The 23,596-nt window shown below is 39.5% G+C and overlaps 1 protein-coding gene across 1 annotated transcript in view; it reads left to right on the forward strand.

Annotated features, from left to right (window-relative positions):
- LOC107560278 (neuroligin-2-like) overlaps positions 1-23,596 on the forward strand; it is a 173,952-nt gene that overhangs the window by 114,471 nt on the left and 35,885 nt on the right. The window contains exon 4 of the mRNA XM_016244417.1: positions 3,431-3,580. Coding sequence (XP_016099903.1) covers positions 3,431-3,580 — 150 coding nt within the window. The remainder of the gene's footprint in view (positions 1-3,430; positions 3,581-23,596) is intronic.

Raw genomic sequence — 23,596 nt, forward strand, 5'->3', positions numbered from 1 at the left:
ACACACAAAGTAACTCACAGAAATGTATAGATGCATACTGCAGTAGAAAAAAAAGATATTTACAAAATATGATTTAGGTAAGCAACATAAGGTCATGATGTTTCCCCGACTATCAATATCAACACGATTGCAATGTGACTGATTTTATGCAATAGTATTTCAATAAACAAGTAAAAATTAAGTGACTTAGATTTTAGACAAAATATTGACTGTTTTGATAGAGTTGTTAATACTAATTTCATTTGAATGGTAACAATTCTACAGTTTCTTATTATTCTAACTTACTTAATTGAAACAAAGTAAGAATTTGATGTGAAAGATGACATTTAATAAGGTTAGGGGAAAAAAATTAGCATTTATAAACAGTGGGAAATGACATCTGTTTTGTTACATACAGCAACTCATTTTAAGTTAACTATTTCTTCCTCTTCCCAGTTACTGAGCACTTTATTTTGAGAGTTGTTTAAGTGAGAGAAAATCTGTTTTAGTCTGACTTAGTCCAGATTGGGGGTATTGTAATGTTTAATAATTTATTTTATTATGTAAATAATTTTTGCATTGAAATTTGCATAGATTTTTGTTTGTATATGCTGTCAATTACAGTTCTTAGAAAGAAAATCGGAAACGGCAAAAATCGGTAACAGCAGGTCACACTTCCAAAAAAATCGGAAATTGGAATCGGCCGAGAAATCGGTGTATCTCTACCAAATGCAATCGGTGCATCTCTACCAAATACATTAACATTGTCATGTACATTACCATGCAAATCACAGACAGACAGACAGATAAAAAAAATAAACCTGGCAGATAAATTGGTTTATGAGTAATAACCTTAACTGATCTCCAAACCTAAAAAACATTAACATTCTTTCTGCTCTATTGCATAAGTCTCATGGAAAACAAATTATGTTTGCTAACGGTTGCCTGTTATATTACAGTACTTAAAATTTAACTTACCACATAAACACAGTTAGGAGAAATGACTGAGGATGATGGCGAATGAATTGCAGATTCTGATCACCACTGTCAAACATCTAATCTTGTAAAATGTGTGGTAAGTACTGCCGCTCCATAGTATAAACAGAGTACGTGCGATAGCGAATCTCGAAAGTGAAAGTGAAACTAAAAAGTGATCGTGCATTCAAAAGCAGTTTCTGTCACGAATCCTGTCCATGGACTTTCGTTCAGTCACCACCAGAGGTCACGCTTTCATTACATTGACTCTCGCACAACACAAACTGTTGCATATCACCCCTGACTACATATCCCATCATTCATTGCACTGATTGCACACAGCACTGATTGCACACAGCTGTTTCACTGATTGCACACAGCACTGATTGCACAGCTGTTTCATATCACTCACTCACTATATAACACTCACTCAAACTACCATTCTCTGCTGAGTATTGTTTAGCCTGTACCCTGTTCCGAGTCTCTGTGTCTGGTACTGCCGCCACTTCAGTCACAGACACTGTGTCGCGTTCTTCCTCCACGACACCCACAGTAAACAAAGATCCAACCGTCAACAAGGCATAATCCATTAACTGAGCGAGTGATGAATGTGGACCCTCGCGTCTAAGTTTAGACTTAAGAGGTTGATTTATGCCATCGCAGAAAAACTCTATCAATAAACAGTCTGGTAAATCAGAATAGTGAGCGATGGCTAAAAACTCTCGAATATGGTTCTCCAAAGATCGGGGGCCCTGTTTAAGGGCTAACAAAATTCTTGCCGTGTCCATACCTGGCCAATGTCCTTTGGAAAAGCCGCTGGATCCTTGTCGGGCTGAGTATTCTGTAACGGGGCTGACGAGACGGGAGACGTGTGGATCCATCTGCAAGCTTTTATTTCAGAGACGTGGTCATAAAAGGCAGGGTCGAACAATGGCAAACAGGTATGTGGCGGGCAAAACACAAGAATAGTCCTAGGGCTAGCGTAGGTCAACGATCGGCAGACGGAATCACCGGGGCGAGACGAGAGGGATAAATCCAGGGAAACAGGCAAGAATCAGAAACCGAGAAAACAGGCAAGGCAAGGCAAAACAAGGAAACACAGAGACTCGGAACAGGGTACAGGCTAAACAATACTCAGCAGAGAATGGTAGTTTGAGTGAGTGTTATATAGTGAGTGAGTGATATGAAACAGCTGTGCAATCAGTGCTGTGTGCAATCAGTGCAATGAATGATGGGATATGTAGTCAGGGGTGATATGCAACAGTTTGTGTTGTGCGAGAGTCAATGTAATGAAAGGGTGACCTCTGGTGGTGATTGAACGGAAGTCCATGGACAGGATTCATGACAGTTTCAATGCCAGGCATAATAGCGGCTCCCTGATGCCCGCAATTTATATACAGTATAATTACCCAATGATAAAACTGTGAGAGAAAGTATTGAAATACATATTTTCCTCCCATCTCGTATTTATTCCCTTTAAGGTTTCCGTAGTACACGTCATTTGCTTTCCGAACAAGGTATTGGGACACGGCGGATTGCAGGGGGGAGGGGGGAATCACGATGTCGGCTCAACATTGTAATATCTATCAGCCATCGGCGATGGACATCTATCGGCCCAACACTAAGATAGATAGATCTATTTTTCAGTCCGTTTAACTTTTTCCAAATACCAAAATTCTATGGGCAACAAAATCAAAATATCTTCAATTAAATTAATTTAATTTAAAATGTTATTTTATTTTATTTTATTATTCCTTTGTCTTAAAGGGATAGTTCACCCAAAAATATTCACCAAAGAATATTCTGTTATTATTGGAACCCAAATAGTTGACGGAAGCCATTGTCGAAGCATTTGCTTGACTGTCCAGTCATGTATGACAGCACATGTCTGTGTGTGTTTTATGGATGAATAAGTCCGTAATCCTTCTTGACTGACCATCTGTTTGATGCTCTACTCTAGTAACGCTTTGGATACATTTGTGTTTGTGTGTTTGCTCCTGCTGCATCTTGGAGCATCTGACTTTATCAGTTATCTGCTTTAATGAAATCGACTGAGATTCAGGTGGTGATTGAAGGTGTCAAGGGGTTAGAAAAGTGAAAGTATGTGTGTCTGTGTAATAGATCTCCATGGCAACAGTCAATGGGAGCAAGTCACATTGATGGAATGGCCTCTGTTGGGTAGATGGGGAAATCAAAATGAGGCAGTTACTATAGCGACGCTCCATTGCAGCTGCCTCTGCATCTGTCTCGCTGTGTGAGTGTGTGTATGTGTTGTTATATCTTGAGGAGTAAGAGCTCATTGGTGTCTAAAGTGACCTAACGACTAGCTATTTACACTCAAAGGATCCAACCATCACTCTCAGATAAAAAAAAAAAAAAAAAATGTGGAGTTACACAAAGTGACTCATCATTTAATCTTTTTGTAGCTCTCACTTACACAACACTCTCTTTCCCCTCATTTTGACTTTTTTTTTAGACATCCGTGACCGCAGGAAGAAACCAGTCATGCTGTTCATTCACGGAGGCTCTTACATGGAAGGAACCGGAAACATGTTTGACGCCAGTGTGCTTGCAGCATATGGGAACGTCATTGTAGTCACCATGAACTATAGGCTGGGAGTTCTGGGTAAGTGTACTTCATTTATTTTCTCATTAACTCTTCATGCAGGTCTGAAATCACAGGAGGCACAGAAACGGCTCCACATGGCAGATCAGATAATTTCCTATTTTATTTTGGGCCTTTTCACACATTTTTATATCATGTTTATTAGGGATGGTAAGCATCGGTGCATCTGCATAAAAGTTAACGATGCAATGCATTGATTTAAAAAGTGTGCATCGGATACAAGTTGGCATTTGTATCACAATGTATCGTTGTTGCAACGTAGGCTCATTGGAAATACGTTCCATTTCTGCAAAACTGAAAAAACTTACCTACTGTATATGTACGAGTCACTGCAGTTTCCAGTTGAAATGAACACTAGAGGCAATAAAACTCTTTTAACAACTTGTATTCCTTTCCACACAAAGTATGATTTAGAGGAACAGAGTTTTGTTTTATAAAGGCTAATTTTCACACAATTGCTTGCAGAATATTATGTTATGACTTCAAAACTATTTTAACATCCTGCGTGATTTGAAAACTGATACTTTTGTATTAAAAACGTTTTAGCGTCACTCTCTGGACGTTTCACTTTGAAACTGCCGTGAAACATGCTGTAAGGTACGTAATGTATTTGTTGAATGGAATCGAAATCATACGTAATCGCGTGAATCGCATTGCGTACGTATCTGCTGCATATCTATCTTTAATGTATCGTATCGTTGGTTATGCATTGAGATGCATATCGCATCGGCCTCAGTTATGGAGATGCACAACTCTAATGTTTTTGGAGGCAGCTTTGGGATTCATGTTTTTTTATTTTTTTATTTCAGTTATTTCATTTTTGTGAGTCAGTTCATTTGGACTGTTCATTTGGGCATTTGGAATGTTCATGTTTTGTGTATCAATCATGTACATCAAGCAGAAGTTTTTGTCTGATGAACTAATTCACTCATTCATTTTTCTTTTGTTTATATTAACAGTTTGTCATTGACTAGAAATTGTGCAGAGAAGACGGAATGAGATGAGCATTAAATGCCAGGCAACATTTCCGGCTACACAACACTAATGTGGGGGCACTTTTAGCGGTCTGATCAAGGTGAAATCTGGGTGAATTGAGCCATTGATATTCTACAGAAAAGAGCACCAGCGGATCCCACAGTGCGCCAATTACAGGCTATAGGTCAATTTCTGCTTAATTGGTTTATTATATAAGAGTCACTTAAAGTGAATCCTGGATCAGAATAGCTCCGCGGGGAAGCTACCTGCTATTGTCATTAGACTGAATTTCTTCATTACTTTTGACCGCAAAGCTGAATACGCATAGTTCAGAAGTGTGAGAGTTTCTTAGGGGTAATATGAGGTCTTATGAAAGCGTTTTTGAGTTAAAGTGCTAAATCTTTTCTCATTTCCTCTCTCTTTCTCTCTTTTATTATTTTACAAGACTGAAATATTGAAGAGTGATATATTAATGCAGATTAGCTTTGGCTCTGACGGTTTTATTGGGCCACAGCAGTTAGAAATATATTTTTCCATTTCTTACTTTAACTGCGGCACTGCCCAGAGCGGGGATAAGGCAGCCTTTAGATTTGCGCTTAATAAAAAAAAATGAAAATGAAATAAAAAAGAAAGGCACTTGAGATGTTTAAAGCATTACTACTAAACTGCAGAATGGTTGGTGCTGGTTTGTATTCGTAATGCTTGTAATATATAACATACACAAATACAGCTGAAGGGCTGAGGCTGAGTCAGATGGTTCTAAGGCCCTGGGTGTGGTGCTTTAGCATTTTGACTTTCTCTGGCGTATTAGTGTGTTACTTGGCTCTGGAGCTTAGTGCAGATAGTGAAGCTTAGAGATGTCAGCCTCTCAGCTCAGTTCTTCCTGCCATGCAAAAGAGAGTGCTTATATTTGTTTGTGAATGTCTTTCTCTCACTGTCTGTTTGTCTTCTCATAGACTCAAGACTTTCCCCTCTAGATATAATGCAAAGCACAAGGAATTTAAATTGAGGCAGAGAGAGAGTGTGTGTGTCTACATTATTGATGAAAAATGCCGGTCTGGTGTGACGAGCAGTGAAGCCACATTGGGATTAGTGGTGACCTGTTTATAAAAATATAAATTTGAATGGTACCAAAACTGTTCACGGAGCAGTGCTGCGGAGTAACTAACTAAAAGTAGAGACACTACTTGATAGCTTGATAGTAGCTAAGCTGTTTTCAAACCAGTGTAGCTATTTCATTTAAGCTATTTTTGGTGACATCGCCACATTCCGCTTTTTTAATATCACATAGTTTGCACATTGATCTTTTTTATACGCTCTCTTAAATGGTTCTTTCTCTCATGTAGTGGTGGGAAATCTGAACTGCACATTAAAGTTTAGCAAACTGATTAATTTGGTTAATATAAAATAAGTGGTTCACTTTTTGTGACCCTTTTTGTTTTGTTTTGGTTTTTTTCTGTTCTTGTTTTTTGTTTGTTTTGTTTTCGCACCAGATCAATACTGCTCTAATTGAAATAATAAAGTTTGGGGTCAGTAAGATGTATTTAAAATAAATAAATACTTTTTTTTGGCAAGGATGCACTACATTGACAGTAAAGACATTTAAAAGGTCATAAAAGATTTCCATTCCAAATAAATGCTGTTTATTTGAACTTTCTATTCATCAAGGAATTCTATATCAAGAATATTAAGCAGCACGACTGTATTCAACATTGATAATAATATGAGCACCAAATCAGCATATTAGAATGATTTCTGAAGGATCCTGCGACACTGAAGACTATAGCAATGACATAATATTATTGTTTTATTATATTTTTGATGAAATAAATGCAGACATGGTGAGCATAGGAGACTTCTTTCAAAAACATTAACTCGACGCCTTTAAAAAAACTCAAAAACTTTAGAGAACGATAGTGTATATAAAAGTGTATCCCCCTTCATTGCTTTTTTAGTAGTCTGTAGTTTAGCTAAGTACTTATTTAAAGGGCTCATATGACGTTGCTAAAAATAACATTGTTTTGTGTATTTGGTGTAATGCAATGTGTTTATGCAGTTTAAGGTTCAAAAAACACATTATTTTCCACATACTGTACATTATTGTTTCTCCTCTATGCCCCGCCTTTCTGAAACGCATCGATTTTTACAAAGCTCATCGGTCTGAAAAGTGAGGTGTGCTGTGATTGGCCAGGTATCCAGTGCGTTGTGATTGGCCGAATACCTCAAGCGTGTGACGGAAATGTTATGCCCCTAACCATACTGTGATGTCATGTTCCGGCGCGACGAGACAAAACCTGTAAAACCCATAACAAACGAGGCATTTGTTGCGTCCAGTGGGGATATAATTACTGATTATAATGACTTAAGAATACTATAAAATACAGAATACTGTAATATAAAGAATACGGTCTTTTTACGCGTTGCGTTGCGTATCGGCCGCGTAAACATAAAACCATGTCTGCATTTGTGATCGTAGAAACGACAAACAACAAGCGCTACTCTACACTGCCCAAAACTTGTGTTTGAATCATCAGTGGCAAATTCTTTAAATATGAAAACGTACTTACAGGCTGTAAGTCAGAAGCGCCAGACTGTCCTTGCAAAGTTGGAATTGCCCCACTTTATAGAAACAGCCTTTGTGTACAGAAGCATTGTAGGCTACTCTCCCAGGTTCAGGAAACAGTCCTCCATAAAATGCGCTGCACACATCTGAATACTTGGGTTGAACTGTTCTGGAACAGTGTTGTAAATACAACTTAACCACTGATTTCTAGTTGTGTCCTCTTTTGGAAGGCCAAACTAAGTATTTTCACTTTAACAACGAAACACACAGCGTCTCCACGACATGGCGGCGGCAACAATACTACAGCAAGAATAAAAGTTATGCCTTCTTTCTTTGCGTAAACGTTTGCGGCGTGATGTAGACATGTGGGGGCATGTTTAAATTCGGCTTTTTAGGAGGGCGTGGACGAGTCTTAACTTTTATAAAGAATATCTCTTTGGGTCTGAGGGATCTTATCTATGCATGAACAGCTTGTAACACTCCAAAGAGAATGGAAAACTTGAAATTGCATCATATGACCCCTTTAAAAAGCCAGCTTTATTTTAAGTCATTATATTAGAGTCATGCCTTACCTGGACCTCAAGGACACCCGGTGCATGCAAGTCTCCACAAAGGAGAGATGTGATGCAGGATTTATAGCAGCAATGACAGGACACAATTAACATCAGCACATCTCATCATGCACTGGCAGCAGTGTTCTGTCGTCACGCCCCTCCTCTCCACTATTAACTTCTATCATGAGCCTGGATGTGGGCCAGCAATATGAGCACTGAGGCGACAGTGATTCAAGGAATTGCAGATCCTCTATCATCGTGGGCTGTCATCTGAAATGAGAATGAGTGACGTGACTCAAACTATAATTTAGATAAAACCATTGGCCTGCACACAGTCTGTCACTTGTTTAGTCACAGATGCTTTGCTCATTGGAGTTATGGACTCAATTTATAGTCAAACCATATCCAACTAAAAGAATTCGATTTCATTTTTAGACTTTAGGAAGATTGCATAATTCTTTCATTTAAAGGTTGTATAGTTGCATGGGTCATTTGAAGGTTGTCTTGATCATTTGAAGATTATATATTGGAAGATATTTTTAATACTTCTAGCTAGCTGCCGGAGATCTTTTGTTATAAACATAGTGTTATGCTTACTGTCCAGAGTCATGTATACCCTATAGTCATTTGACTGGCTTTGCCAAGTGTCTTAGGGGCGAACTGGAATTTCAAAGCAGCTACTGGCCTGTCACAACCATTGAATCAATACATTTTCACAATATTCTGATATATCTTAAATAGCAATAATCACAATGAAAAAATAAGCACTTTTAAATTAAAGTCAATAAAAAACATTGTTTACATTAAGTAATCATTAACACTTGAAAAAGTTTGAATTTGTTAATATTAGGCAGTGCATTAGGTAACATGAATGATGTCACACCCCCATGGACTGTTTGTTGTGTTTGTTCCGTCCTTGTCTAATTGTGTCATTATGTTCAGGTGTGTCTTATCAATTATCCTCATTTACGCTACCTTATAAGTTGTATTCTGTTCAGTGTTTCTTTGTCCGCTCTCGTCAACGTGTATGTGTGTTTATGCCTTCCTATTGTGGATTACCTTATGTGGATTGTTAAAGACGATTTACCCTCATCTTCTTCATCTTTGTGCGTTTCTCCGTGACAGAAGACCAGACCAAGAACAAAGTATAGCAGCGATCTACCTTGCGTTTTATTTTAAATTCAGTGTTTTCTTTTGAGGTGTTTTCCCATGGATCCCATCGATCATTTATGTTCTGTTTATCAAAACGTCCGTCCCCTGGAGGAATACATCACTGAATTCCTCACCTGCATTCGACAGACTTCCCTAGACCCGTGGACTCTTATGGACTGTTTCGGGGATGTCTGGATGAGGGGATTGCTATGCGGCTGCCACCTGGCGGGTCCAGGTGGACCCTGCCTGATTACATGAACCTGGCCCGGCTCCTCAGCGGATCCCATCTCCTCGCCACCAACCCAGAAGCCTCATCCATTAGACCCATCAGCCCACCATCATCACCCGTCAAGGCCGTCAACCCAGAGCCCAGCCCACCATCACCCCTCAGCATGGAGCATAAGCCTGAGCCCACCACTGACGGAGAGCCAGAGCCCGCCGCGACCGACGAGCCATCGCCAGAGAGAGTGACAGTGCTGAGGATCGCCCCGGAGCCAAAGCCTGTGTCGTCAGACCAGGTGTGAGAGCCGGCTACAGAGCCCGTCACAGGGGAGCTCGCCATGGACGGCGAGAGCGTGGAGGGAAGCTCCGCCCCCTGCACCATGGCTGAGGGTGAGCTGAGTTCAGTGGACTGTGATTCAGAAATATATGCAGACATGCCTCCTCTTCTCCTGCCATCCTCTGAACTCTCTGCCTGCCCAGAACTATCTGTCTGCCCAGAATTATTTGTCTGCCCTAAACTGTCTGCCAGTGGGATAGCGACCACGGAGGTCGTTCCCCTGTCCGCTGCGCTCCTGGTGTTGGGAGTCACAATCTGAAAAAATCCCTGAAAAAACTGTTGTTCACAAATTCCCACACACCCTCCCTTTCCTGCCTCTTCCTGTCATCCCTGCTGCTCCAGCTTCTCCACTGCTGGTTCACGTCAGCCCCTCTGCTCACCCTCAGCCCACCATCTGTGCGTTGGATTCGCCACTCTCCATCGGCGTCGTGGCTGGAGGATCCCTTGTCACCGCCTCCAGCCTCTTAAGTCCTGGACTCCGCCTCGGCCCTTCGACCCAGCGGCTCCACCATGGCTCCTTGCTCCCTCCTCTCCGCCGTGGCCCGTCAGTCCACCAGCTCTGTCAGGCTCCTCCTTCCCTCCAGCTCCACCTCGGTCCTCAGTCACTCCGGGTCCACCGTGGCCTTCCGGATCCCCGCCTCCGCCTTGGTCGCCGGAGCCATCTGCTCTGCCTTGGCCCTCCGGATCCTCGGTGTCGCCCTGGCTCATCAGCTCTCCGTCTCAGCCTCGGGCTTCTCCACCACTTGCTCCGCCGCCATTGGTCGGCCCCCTGGAGTCATCACCCCTTCCTCCACCATGGCTCCTCCCTCCATCGGGTCCACCATGGGCCGCCATCTTGGCTGTGGCCTGGGTTCCTCCTGGCTCCTCCTGCTTCCGCCTATATCCTCCCTGGCTCCTTCCTCCATCTCCACCCTGGACTCTGGTTGTCGCCCTCCTCCCGGGTGTCCGTCCTCCGCCGGAACCTCCTCCAGTATGTGTTTGCCCTTTTTCTCTGCGGTGCGAGGTCGCACCTTCCGGGAGGTGGGGGGAACTGTCACACCCCCATGGACTGTTTGTTGTGATTCCTTCCCCATGTGCTTAGTGTGACCTAGTTTCCATCCTTTCCATCCATTCTAATTGTGTCATTATGTTCAGGTGTGTCTTATCAATTATCCTTATTTACTCTACCTCATAAGTTGTATTATGTTCAGTGTTTCTTTGTCCGGTCTAGTCAACGAGTACGTGTGTTTATGCCTTCCTATTGTGGATTACCATTAATTAATGTTAATTAACATTAAGTTGAACTATTATGAATGGACATGCTATATATATATATATAAATTAACATACGGTAAAAAAAAAGGTTTTCATTGTTAGTTCATGATTCTTAATGCATTACCTAGTGATAAATATTAAAATACTTACCGATAAATATTTATTTTAAAGTGTTACAAGGTGAAACTTCAATTAGATCAGGCAGTCTCATTGTTCAATCCTGGATTAATGTTATTTCTATAATAGTTTTTTATGGAGTATGTAACAATTTATTGTAATTCTATGTGATTTCACTTGTGCTATTCATTTGGCCTGTACTGTATTGTTTTGCATTGTTAATTTATGATTCTTAATGCATTAACTAGTGGTTAGCAATTGAACCTTATTACAAAGTGTTACAGAGTATAACTTCAGTTAGATCTGGCAGTCTTGTATTTGAACCTGGGATTAACTTCATTTGTATTTTTTATGGAGCATATAACATTAGATTGCATTTTTATGTGATTTTACTGGCTTGCCTGTACTGTATTAACATAATATTCAGTGAATATTCAAAATTAGTAGTTGAATTGCACAGCTAAAAGCTACAAGAGCCAGTCTAAGGATGACAGAACTTTAAATCTCCTTTTATTTCTTTGTATGTGATTTGTTTAAATTGGTTTTGACGACTGACCCACAAGTCCGTTAGCTCAGCTATAGCTCAGTTTCGCTCATATTTATGTCTGAATGCCTGTTATTGTTAGTATTGAGTGTCTATGTTTGTGTGTGTATTGGAAACCCTCTTGGATCCAATTTAGCTAAACTAGAGTTCATTATTTTTATAACATCTGTCACATAATATATCTCTTGCACAGACACACATAGTGAAAGGGCTTGGGGGGAAAAGAAGCGATAGTTATAAATTCCTTATTTGCATACACATCTTTCTGTCTCTTTAGCCTTTCAGGAAGTTCTGCCTGTCTTTTCTTACCCTGCTGCTGTTTTTTCTGAAAAAAAGCCTAAGTAGACTACACCAGCATTCATCATTACTTTGACACCATCACTTGTTCATACATCTTTTTCCCCTCCTGCTATACTCTGTTTTTGCTCTGGTGAGTGGTAAGCTGCAGGTAGAAGTGCCATCTTCATATTCCCCAACACAGCCATGTGGCTGTTTTTTTCACAGCATCCCCTGTTACCGTGACAGTGGTTGCCGCGGAGGCAATGATTTAGGCTTACCACTTGAACTGCGTCTTTCTGTGTCTGACGGGGAAAATGGTGTCTCGACCCCAAGCATCACACACTGGATATCATATCAGTACCTATACAAAAATACATTTCTGAAAATTCAGTGGATGTTTTATTCAAGCATTCACTCTTGTTCTCGTTTGTCTGTTATCTAGCTGTTTGTCTCTTGCTCTCTCTTAGTCTGGACTGCATTCTGAAGGGAATTCATCTCCTTTTGTTAAATATGTAATGGATAAATCAGGTGCTCGCAAAGTCATTAAGAGCTTGCCCTTGGCTTTGCTGAAAGAGAGACAGAGATGGAAAAAATGTCAAATTAAACACTGGATTTTTGGAGGAGAGTGGGAAAGACAAAATAGATTTAAAAGATGTTTGAAAAAATTACATATTGACAAGGAGAAGCTTCATGGTAAAAGATTATACCGTTGTTTACACTATGTTATACTTTGAAGTACTATGGAGTATTTTGTTAAATATGGCAGTCCTTCAAAACTATGGTACAGTACTTTTTTGTAAGGCTACATTTAAAACATAATAATAGAATGAAAAAATATGTTGAATCTCAGAAGATCGTGCTGTCACACATTAATAAAATCAGCAGTACAGTACCATTATGTAGAAATACATTTTAAAAATGTGAAAGCTTTACAATAAACTTCCATTTGTTAAAATTAGTTAAATACTTCATTGAAAATTAAGGTAACACTTTAGTTTAGCAACCAATTCTCACTATTAACTAGTTGCTTTTTAGCATTGGCTGTTTATTAGTTCTTATAAACCACATATTAATGGCTTTTTCTGCATGACTATAATTTAGATCCCTTAACCCGACCCCATACCTAAACTTAACAAATACCTCACTAACTATTAATTAGGAGTTTATTGAGGTCAATAAAGTCATAGATTATACATAGTTAACAGTAAAAATTGGTCCCCAAGCTAAAGTGTGACCAAAATAAACACTGAAAAACGTCTCGGTTATGTATGTAACCCTCGTTCCCTGAAAGAGGGAACGGAGACGTACGTCGAACATGAACGACTGAAAGGGAACATTTACTAATACACTATTAAATCAAAAGTTGTATTTGTTAGTATTATTTAATGAACCTGAGATAACATGAATTAACAGTGAACAGTTAGTTGATGCATTATTAGTTGATGCATTATCGTTAACTAATTACTTTAATGACAACGTGATTTTCCTTTGCCTTTTTCTTTTAATTTTGGGATAAAATATAACCTGGACATGTTCTTGACATGTTTTATGAGATTCATCACCAGATAAAGCGGAACGATACTGCAATTTTAGTGCTGTTATAGAAATCTCCTGCTGTCTGTTGCACACAGACTGACATTTAATCAACAACTAGAAGTTTATGAAGAGTAATGACATTCATGGGGAAGGTGGAAGCGCTGATAGTTAGTGTGGGGGTCTTATTTACGTGTGAGCGTGTGTCCTGACAAGGTTGAGGGAGATATTAAGACGTGAACGAAGAGCCAAATTCCAAATCCTGATCATCCGGGCAGTTTCCATAGCAACCCAAGGCAGAACAGATAAGCAGAGGCCTCTTGACTCCAAGAGTGTGAGTGAGGAAGAGAGGAAGAGATGGAAAAAAATCAAAAGTGAGAGACTGAAAGATCAGGGAGGAAAAATAATGAAGGAGACAGAGATGGAAGGATGACATAAATAAGTGGTCTGATCTTGAAGCAGTGAGTTGCACTCCTGCGCACACACACACACAAACACATTACTGATTATGCAAGAAACACATTTCTCATCATGTGTTTCATCCATTTATTTGGGTTACTTTTTTATCTGCTCTTTTGCCCTCATCACAAATTTTCTTGCAGTCTCTCCCTTTCCCTTCATTATCTATTGCCTCGTTTTCCAACTTCCAAAGCGAGATTTAAAAAAAGATTAACGGCGCTGATGGATGTATTACACCTTAGACATGTTTTCTATAACTTCCTGGAAACTTATGGCTCCATTATAGTTGAAGATAAGTTTCCTAAAGCTTCTGACAGACAGGAGAGAATTCACTCGGATTTGAGCAACTTTGCTTCAAACAGCTGACACAACTTTTGTGCTTATAGAGCGAGTCTGTGTTCGGATGTTGGAGTTTTCCATCTGACAGGTGCTTTAACCTGTGGGAATTACAGCCTTGGATTTTAAGTGGGTACAGAAGGAGACAAGGCCCATATGTATCAGCCATCTCTGGGTTTGACTGACGGTTGAATTCAGCGTGTCGTCGTATGGGGATTTTGTAGATGTATTGGGATCTAGAATAAACACAGACCCTAAAACAATACTCTAGCTATTTTTTTATACATATATTTTTAATTTCGACTTTGATTGTCACTGTTCTTTCCATTAGTCATCAAAATTCAGTTTTAGCTTTTTTTGACGTGATATGTCAGGTGATATGAGTCAGAATGTGGAGCAAATGAGCACTAAAGCTCAACATGTCAAAGCATGTGTTCTATGCTCAGCCATGTTTCATTCACAAATGTTTACAGAACAAGCGGGAACCCAGTGTGCCTGTAGTTTTCTCTATTTCTGTTTTATCACGTGATAGAAAGTCTAAGGCCTTCTCAAGCCGTACGGCTGACTCATCTAATCTGCGGCCTGTTATGCATCAAACTAATATTGCAGTTGAGACCAAATGCAATGCCATTAAGTTAGCATTTTTAAACATTTGCTCACTAAAAAATAAATCATTTCTAATCAATGACTTAACCACAAACAACCTGGATTTTATGTTTCTTAACGAAACATGGCTAGAAGACAGCTGCAGTGCAGCGGTCCTCAATGAAACAGCCCCTCCTAACTTTACTTTCATGAGTGTTTGCAGGACTGTTAGGAGAGGTGGAGGTGTAGCTGCTCTATTTAAAGATGTCTATCAATGCAAGCAAGTGTCATTTGGTCAGTACAGTCATTTCAACCCCTTCTGAAAAAGAGCAATCTTGATAACACCATATTGAGCAACTATAGACCCATATCAAATCTTCCTTTTATAGGAAAGATTATTGAAAAGGTAGTCTTTTATCAGCTGAACAAATATATTTTTATTTATATATTTTTACAAATTATATATTTTGTTTTTAAATAATTACAGTCTCGCTGGAGAACTTAGGTCTGACACACGCGTGTTCTTGCGTTATTTCCTTATCACTTCTCGCTTGTGTTTTGTTGTGAAACGTAGTTTGCGGACCAGGCAGAGCTGTCAGCGAGTCTTCCTATTGTGAAGTCATGCTATGTGAAACCCCGTCGTGGATCCATTGTGCAATGTGAACACAGCAGCAACTGAATGCTATCCCAGATAGTCATGCAGTGTGAAAACAACGGCGATCCAACGAGTTTGAAAATCGTGCAGTGTGTACTCGGCGTTAGGGGCCATTCACATATCGCGTCTTTTGCAAGCTCAAGTTCGTTATTTCAAATGTAGACGCGCGGCATGCGCGCTAATAACAAAGCTTAGCCAAGATGGAGGAATGGCTGATCATAGCTGTACAGGGATAGCCATTTTAAAATAAATTTAGTAGCAGAGCTACTGCAAGCGATTTTCAGTGCTGGAAATACATTTCCTTTGCTGAAACTTACGCGTCGTCATGAAGAGCGCAGGTCATGGTTGCTTAGCAACAGCAGCGCTTTGGAAAGCGGCGCGGCTAGCATTTTCCAGCGTTTTTAGGCGCGACTTGTAAACGGCACAATCCCTGCCGGTACGAGACTCAAACCCACAACCTTTGGGTTATGAGTTCGACTCGCTAACCATTAGGCCACAACTTTCCAAGACAATGCAGAAAAGCTGAGCGGCTGTGGTGGAAGACGAAACTTGAAATTCACTATAGCATCTATAAAGACAGCCTTCGTGCTTTCAATGTGGAACTAGGCAAAGCTAGACAGTCATTCTTCTCAAACCTTATAAACAGTAACTTAAACAACACTCACACTCTTTTTGCTACTGTTGAGAGACTGACAAACCCCCCAAGTCAGATTGCCAGTGAAATGCTCTCCAACAGCAAATGCAATGAGTTTGCTTCCTTCTTTTCTGAGAAGATCAATAATATCAGGAAGGCGATTAGCACATCCCCAAATTACGCAGAGGTTAGACAGATTCGACCGCAATACCAAAAAGAAGATACTATGTCTTCTTTTGTAGAAATTGATAGCAAAATTTTGGAAGAAATAGTACAGCACCTTAAATCGTCAACATGCTATCTTGACACACTTCCCACATATTTTTTCAAAAGGGTGCTTAACTGTTTGGAAGCAGATCTCTTAGAAGTGGTGAACGCCTCACTTCTTTCTGGGACTTTTCCAAACTCCCTGAAAACTGCAGTTGTTAAACCCCTTCTGAAAAAGAGAAATCTTGATAACACCATATTGAGCAACTATAGACCAATATCAAATCTTCCTTTTATAGGAAAGATTATTGAAAAGGTAGTCTTTAATCAGCTGAACAAATACTTAAACTCAAATGGATACCTGGACAATTTTCAATCTGGTTTTCGACCGCATCACAGCACAGAGACAGCACTCATTAAGATAAATGATATTCGCTTAAATTCTGAATCTGGCAAAATATCAGTGCTGGTACTACTAGATCTCAGTGCTGCGTTTGATACTGTCGATCATAACATACTACTAGAGAGACTGGAAAACTGGGTCGGGCTTTCTGGGATGGTAATCAAATGGTTCAGGTCATACTTAGAAGGGAGAGGTTATTATGTGAGTATAGGAGAGCATAAGTCTAAGTGGACGTCCATGACATGCGGAGTCCCACAAGGCTCAATTCTTGCACCGCTCTTGTTTAGCCTGTATATGCTCCCACTAAGTCAAATAATGAGAAAGAACCAAATCGCCTATCACAGCTATGCAGATGATACCCAGATTTACCTAGCCTTATCTCCAAATGACTACAGCCCCATTGACTCCCTCTGCCAATGCATTGATGAAATTAACAGTTGGATGTGCGAGAACTTTCTTCAGTTAAACAAAGAAAAAACCGAAGTCATTGCATTTGGAAACAAAGATGAAGTTCTCAAGGTGAATGCATACCTTGACTCTAGGGGTTTGACACCTAAAAATCAAGTCAGGAATCTTGGTGTGATTCTGGAGACAGACCTTAGTGTCAGTAGTCACGTCAAAGCAGTAACTAAATCAGCATACTATCATCTAAAAAACATTGCAAGAATTCTATGTTTTGTTTCCAGTCAAGACTTGGAGAAACTTGTTCAAGCCTTTATCACCAGCAGGGTGGACTATTGTAATGGTCTCCTCACCGGCCTTCCCAAGAAGACCATTAGACAGCTGCAGCTCATCCAGAACGCTGCTGCCAGGATTCTGACTAGAACCAGAAAATCTGAGCATATCACACCAGTCCTCAGGTCCTTACACTGGCTTCCAGTTATATTTAGGATTGATTTTAAAGTACTTTTACTCGTTTATAAATCACTCAATGGCCTAGGACCTTTATCTCACGCAAAGAGAGGGAAGCCTGCATTTCATGCTTTCTTTATAAAAGCATACAGGTGTATATAGATAGTAAATGTTGAAATTAAGTGCAATTTGTGTGTGTGTAGTCCTGGTATTCCCTACGTTATGGGGATGAAATATTTTTTTCATTGGTCCCCATGAGGAAACAAGCTTATAAATCATACAGAATGAAGTTTGTACAGTATAAAAACCATTATGGCTATGGAATGTCCCTATGAAATATAGAAACCCAACAGGGCTGTTAATGTTTAATGTTTTGTGGGATTAATAAGGTTTCTGTTATGTTTTGGTACTACCATTATGGTGAAAAGTAGAGCTTGTGGTTGTGTTGAGGATGGTGTCCGTAAGCTTCATATAGCTTTATTTTAAAGAGTTTTTAAAAATGATCTCTCTTTTTATAGTCGATTCAAACGAAAAAAGCTCCCATAAATATTGTTTTTTAAATTGATTTGCTCAGATGATTTGTATTACATTAACTGGATTGGTTGTACATTGAACTGACATTTTATGTCATGGTACTAAACGTAGTTATTCAGTTTTTTACCTACATTAATTATTCTATTAATACAGTAGGCCTATATTTCAATGATTTCGCTGCTTTAAAATGTAAGTCTATAGAGTGTAGGAACAGAGTACAGTATATAACGAGCTCGTATATGGACTGTATTCAAGGTAGACAGCATATTTCATTTTTTGTGAATGAAAACGAGTATTGTACAGTCTATTCAGTAGCTTATGCTGTCCAAGTCCATGTCTGATTTTCACTACCCATGTTTTCTGGATATTTGCTGCGTGTTAAGTTTAATTAATTATAATGAGCTAATATAACACAGTTCTTTTATCAAAACTTAATCAAATCACATTTAATCCACTTTAATTAGTAAATTAAGTGTAAATTAAGTCCTTTTGTATTGGGACTACATTAGTATTTTTAACAACTAGATCTGCAATGTTAAAATTTGGTGTGATTTTTATGTGATTTTGAGAAAAACTCTTATTAGTGTTTAATGTTCAGTTATATATGAAGTTACCATTGTGCTGAAAAGAGACTATTAGTTAACTAAAAGAGATTAATTTGAATTTTAAAATTGGGTTATTATATTTTACAAGAACTTGTAAAGACAATTAATCTTGTTTACCGAAACATTATTTTGCATTAATATTAATGGAATTGTTCAAGTCAGTTTAGAGAAAGTTCTGTTAATTATGTGGAATTTTTGGGAAGGTATACACAACAGCGCAGCCTTTTGAACAGACTGTACATCTATCTCTTACAGCCTCTTTTTCATTTGCATTGTAATAAATAAGTTTTTTTCCCCCTGCCAAAGGCCATAGCTTCTGGAAGGACTTATCTAGTATATGCAGTATCAGAATCCAGATTATGAATGGCTGTAATGGTCTTTGGCTGGATGACCTGTAGAAGATGAGACGTCTTGATGTGTCTCCTTTCCCATTCTACTGCACACTGACTGTACTATAGGCCGCTATGGCCTCTGGTCACATCCTCTCTGGACAGCACAACTGGGCTTTTTTGAGTCCTGCTGCTCTCTTGTCATCTCGTCTTGTCTCTTCTCTTCTCTTCTGTTTTGAACATCTCTAGCATTTTAACTACACATACACACAGGGCAGCATCAGTGACATGGATAATGGCTGTCAGGCTGATTTGCATAAGCTGAAGGACAGGTGGAGGATGTGACCGGATTGATTGGCAGCTGAGGGCCGTCCCCTGCCTGACAAAACATACAGGAATGCAAGATGTAAAATTGAGAGGAAAAAAGCATCTTAATAAAATATTAGTGTATTGGTGGAAAAGATGCCTTTCTTAAAGCCTGTAGAAAGAAAGGTAAAATGATGTATACAGCAGCCCCAAGAATTGATTGGAAAAGTAAAACATTTGACAAAAGGATGTTTTGGTTAGGTTTACAATTATAAAACGATTCATATTTTACAATTGAAAGAGTTGTGCACACAAAATTGATGTCATGATTTACTCACCCTTATGTTGTTCCAAACCTGCATGACTTTCTCTTTTTCACAGAACACAAAAGGTTTATTTTTAAAACATTTCCTAGCCGTTTTTTTTCATATAAGGAACGTGAATGAGAACTGGGACTATCAAGTTCCATAGTGACAAAAACACAATAAATGTGGCATGACTCGTGCTCTATATTCAGTGTTCTCTGAAACATATGATAGCTATATGATGAACTATTCCTTTAAGACAAAAGGTATTTGGAAACTTTCTAAATATCAGACTTGGGAAAAGTTTCTATAGCTGTCCCCATCTCCATAGTTAATGTGATGAACTACAAATTTTACGAACTTGGAAGTGAACAGCCACTAAAAATCATTTTAAAGGCAAGTTGGTTAAAAGCAATTACAATAAACTCAAGCAAGGTTTATTTTATCTTGATATTTTGCATCATTTGCAATGACAGCATTTTGTTTCTTTTTGTGGCCACTCTATATAATGCATAGTTGACACAACATGTCCATGATATTTTATTATCAAGATTTTAGGTTGTAATTTATATGAACGTATAAGAAAAAGAGTAACTTTTTAATCACCTTTTTGCCTGCCCTAGATAGTATAAATATCCCATGTCTCCCCAAAAAGTATTTCATGTCACCCGCCCTTTACATTTATAAAATGATCCGGAAATGTCCATTTTCTCAGTTTTTCTTGGCTTTGTGCCTCGATATCCTCCATCTCTCTCCATTTTAAGGTCATAACTGTGGAGATCAGCTGCTGCCCCTCCCTCAGCTCCCATTTTCCTCGCATGAAAATTAGATCGGAAGGGATTGCACAAAGCCGCAATTACTGCAGGTTAAACACACACACACATCGCATGGATGACTGATGGAAAGTAGCATATGGGGAGAGAGGGGGTGGTTTAAGGTTCATTTCAGGCTGCAATTTGGCGTAATCAGGTTTGCATACGCCATATTGTGTGTGTTTAAACGTGTAAGACTGCATACCCATGTGCCCTAGTGCCCCTACCCTACATTCAGTGCAAAATTCCACATTTGCAAGCTGTTCATGCTAATTAACTCATTAACTCATTAACCAATTAACTGGTGCATTCTGGGGAAGCAGCCCATTTCCTGTCAGCGTGTTTTCACGCTGGTCTTGCAGCCTCAGGGGATGGTGATATCTCTGCCAGTCTCCTTTCATTCCACTGTCTTGCACTGAGTGTTGAATAAACCTCCCACACTCTGCTGAGCAGAGACAAAGACCTCCACCGCTATTATCAGTACTTATTTATTCCAGCAATGCTTCTCTATAGAAAGAACAATTTAGGTGGGGGGTGGGGGATGTGTTTACACCCTACCCGTCCTCTTTGGTTTGTGGTGCTCAGCAAGGCGTACTCCTTGTTTCACTCTTCTTCAGACATCGCTGAATATTTAACAGCAGTGTTCCTTAGTCAGAACTCGGAGACTAATCGAAGGCTTTGGAATCTGCACACCTCTAATGCTGATCCAATCAGGTGTTCCAGAGCCCCCATGTCAATGTGGGATTGGACAGGATGGTGCTAGAAGCGCTAGTATATGATTTGAAATCAACATGTGTTTGTTTTTCCCATCCTTAATGCAGACAGAGTAGCTTTTTTGATTATGAATTCTAGCCTGCGGCTTCTGCATACAAACAGTTTAGAGGAGACAGAGACCGGCTAGAATCAGCAATGAGATGTTTGGCTTTATAAGTCCAGTCTGATCTCATTTGTTTTCTTTTTTTAATCTACCTCTAATTGTAATTATTCAAGCCTGCTCTGCTCATCGTGATGCTTCTAAGTTAGCTTACTGAAACAACCTTTGAGTTAAAGGGGTCATATGATGCTGCTAAAAAGAACATTATTTTCTGTATTTGGTGTAATGAAATGTGTTTATGCAGTTTAAGGTTCAAAAAGCACATTATTTTCCACATACTGTACATTATTATTTCTCCTCTATGCCCCGCCTTTCTGAAACGCGTCGATTTTTACAAAGCTCATCGGTCTGAAAAAGCGAGGTGTGCTGTGATTGGCCAGCTATCTAGTGCATTGTGATTGGCCGAATACCTCAAGCGTGATTCAAAAACATTAAAACCCATTATAAACGAGGCATTTGTTGCATCCAGTGGGGACATAATTATGGATTATAATGACTTGTACTGTCTTTTTACGTGTTGCATCGCGCCGCGTAAACATAAAACCATGTCTGCATTTGTGATCGGAGAAATGACAAACAACAAGCCCTACTCTACACTGCCCAAAAACTCGCTTTAAATATATAAAATATAAAAACTCTTTAAATATAAAAAACGTACTTACAGTCTTTGAGTCAGAACAGCCGGCATTGTAGTCTACTCTCCCAGGATCAGGAAACAGTCCTCCATAAAATGTGCTGCACACATCTGAATATTTGGGTTGTAAATACAACTTAACCACTGATTTCTTGTCGTGTCCATTTTTGGAAGACCAAACAAAGTAGTTTCACTTTCACAACAAAACACAGCGTCAACCACGGCGGCCTAGAGTGAGCAGAGGCTGGGGGTTAGAGTGAGGAACGGCCGGTGGCCTAGAGTGAGCAGAGGCGGCGGATTCGAACAGCGCATTCACAACATGGCGGCAGCAACAATACTACAGCCAAAATAAAAGTTACGCCTTTTTTCTTTGAGTGAACATTTGGGCGGCGTTATGCAAATCTTCCCACATAGTGATGTAGACATGTGGGGGCGTGTTAGAACGAGCCGTTTTAGGTAGGTGTGGCTGACTCTTAACTTTTATAAAGAATATCTGTTTGGATTTGAGACTTTAGTCTTTGCAACTTTACAGATCTTCTTTATGCACCAAGAGCTTGTAACACTCCAAAGAGAAAGGAAAACTTGAAATCGCATCATATGACCCCTTTAATTAATAATTAGTTAATTGCTTGAAATAATAAGCACTGATTATTTCACAGGAAAAGAAAACAGAACAGACTGACAGACAGGTAGATGGACGGACGGACGGACGGACGGACGGATAGATAGATAGATAGATAGATAGATAGATAGATAGATAGATAGATAGATAGATAGATAGATAGATAGATAGATAGATAGATAGATAGATAGATAGATAGATAGATAGATAGATAGTTAAAAATTGCAATTATATGAATTTCTTTTATTTGAATTTATATTCTGCAACCCCTCTCCTACGTAATTTCAAACTCAATTACAATTTATATTGATTTGGAATTTAAAGGGCATTCTAAATTCAATTCCGAATGATGCACCCTGACTCATTGAGGTTGCACGCAGCAGTTGCAGTTTGCATCAGGTGGTTTATGAGCGGAGGTCGGTGCATGTGCCGTCTGGGGCTGAGATTCATTGGAGAAGCAGCTTTGATGAAATTTAGCTAATATTTAGAAGAGCACTGCAGTCAGTGCAGACCTAAGTATTCTTTTGTATGTTTATTTTGTTGCTTGATCAGTGTAGGGCAGGGGTTTTCAACCTGTGGGGCGCCAATTGGTCTACTTTAACACTTGCCGCGTTTTGTAGTCTTGGGCTAGTTTTGCGTAGCAGTTAGGCGGGTTTTGTTGTGAAAACCTGGCAACCCTGGTCACGCTTATTGACAGTGTAAGATGATTTATGATTAGTCGTGTCAGAAATCCAACCACGGATTGGCATGTTGTTATCTCAGAAACAGGCTTAGCCATCACATTGAATCAGGTAAACTGGTTATATATTTATGTTTCAGTATAATTACGCACGCTATACCAGGCGCGGTTCTAAACCCTTTTTAGGTGGGTTTCAGCCCCCCTATCTGTTACCTTAGCCCCCCAAAACTATCTTAACGATCAGGCCAGTGCTGCTTCCTCGAGAAAGTTTTTCATTCTCACGTGTTTTAAGTCTTGTCAGTTTAAACATTAAACTAATTTTAAGCAATTTAAGCCCAAGACATCTCAATGCGGTACTCACGCACTGTGATAGAGCATTTCTATGCGCACCGCGCACACACCTGAAGTGCACAAACAGATAGCCTTCTCAGACAGCAGGTGAATACCAATGATATACGAACATACTCTTGACAAGTATCCTTGTTTTAAGTGAATGTAAACAGTAAAGAAAATATCAAATGTACATCAGTATAACAGATCCATGCATTTCTTATGTAAATAATGTTAATCAAAAAGAGCAAAAGAAAAATTGTTCGCTGCATTAATAGCGTTAATGGATATTTGCTTTTATGTTAATGTTAATAAAGTAATTCGG

The sequence above is a fragment of the Sinocyclocheilus grahami genome, unplaced genomic scaffold (assembly GCF_001515645.1).
Source record: "Sinocyclocheilus grahami isolate Dianchi unplaced genomic scaffold, SAMN03320097.WGS_v1.1 scaffold718.1, whole genome shotgun sequence".
Taxonomy (NCBI): domain Eukaryota; kingdom Metazoa; phylum Chordata; class Actinopteri; order Cypriniformes; family Cyprinidae; genus Sinocyclocheilus; species Sinocyclocheilus grahami.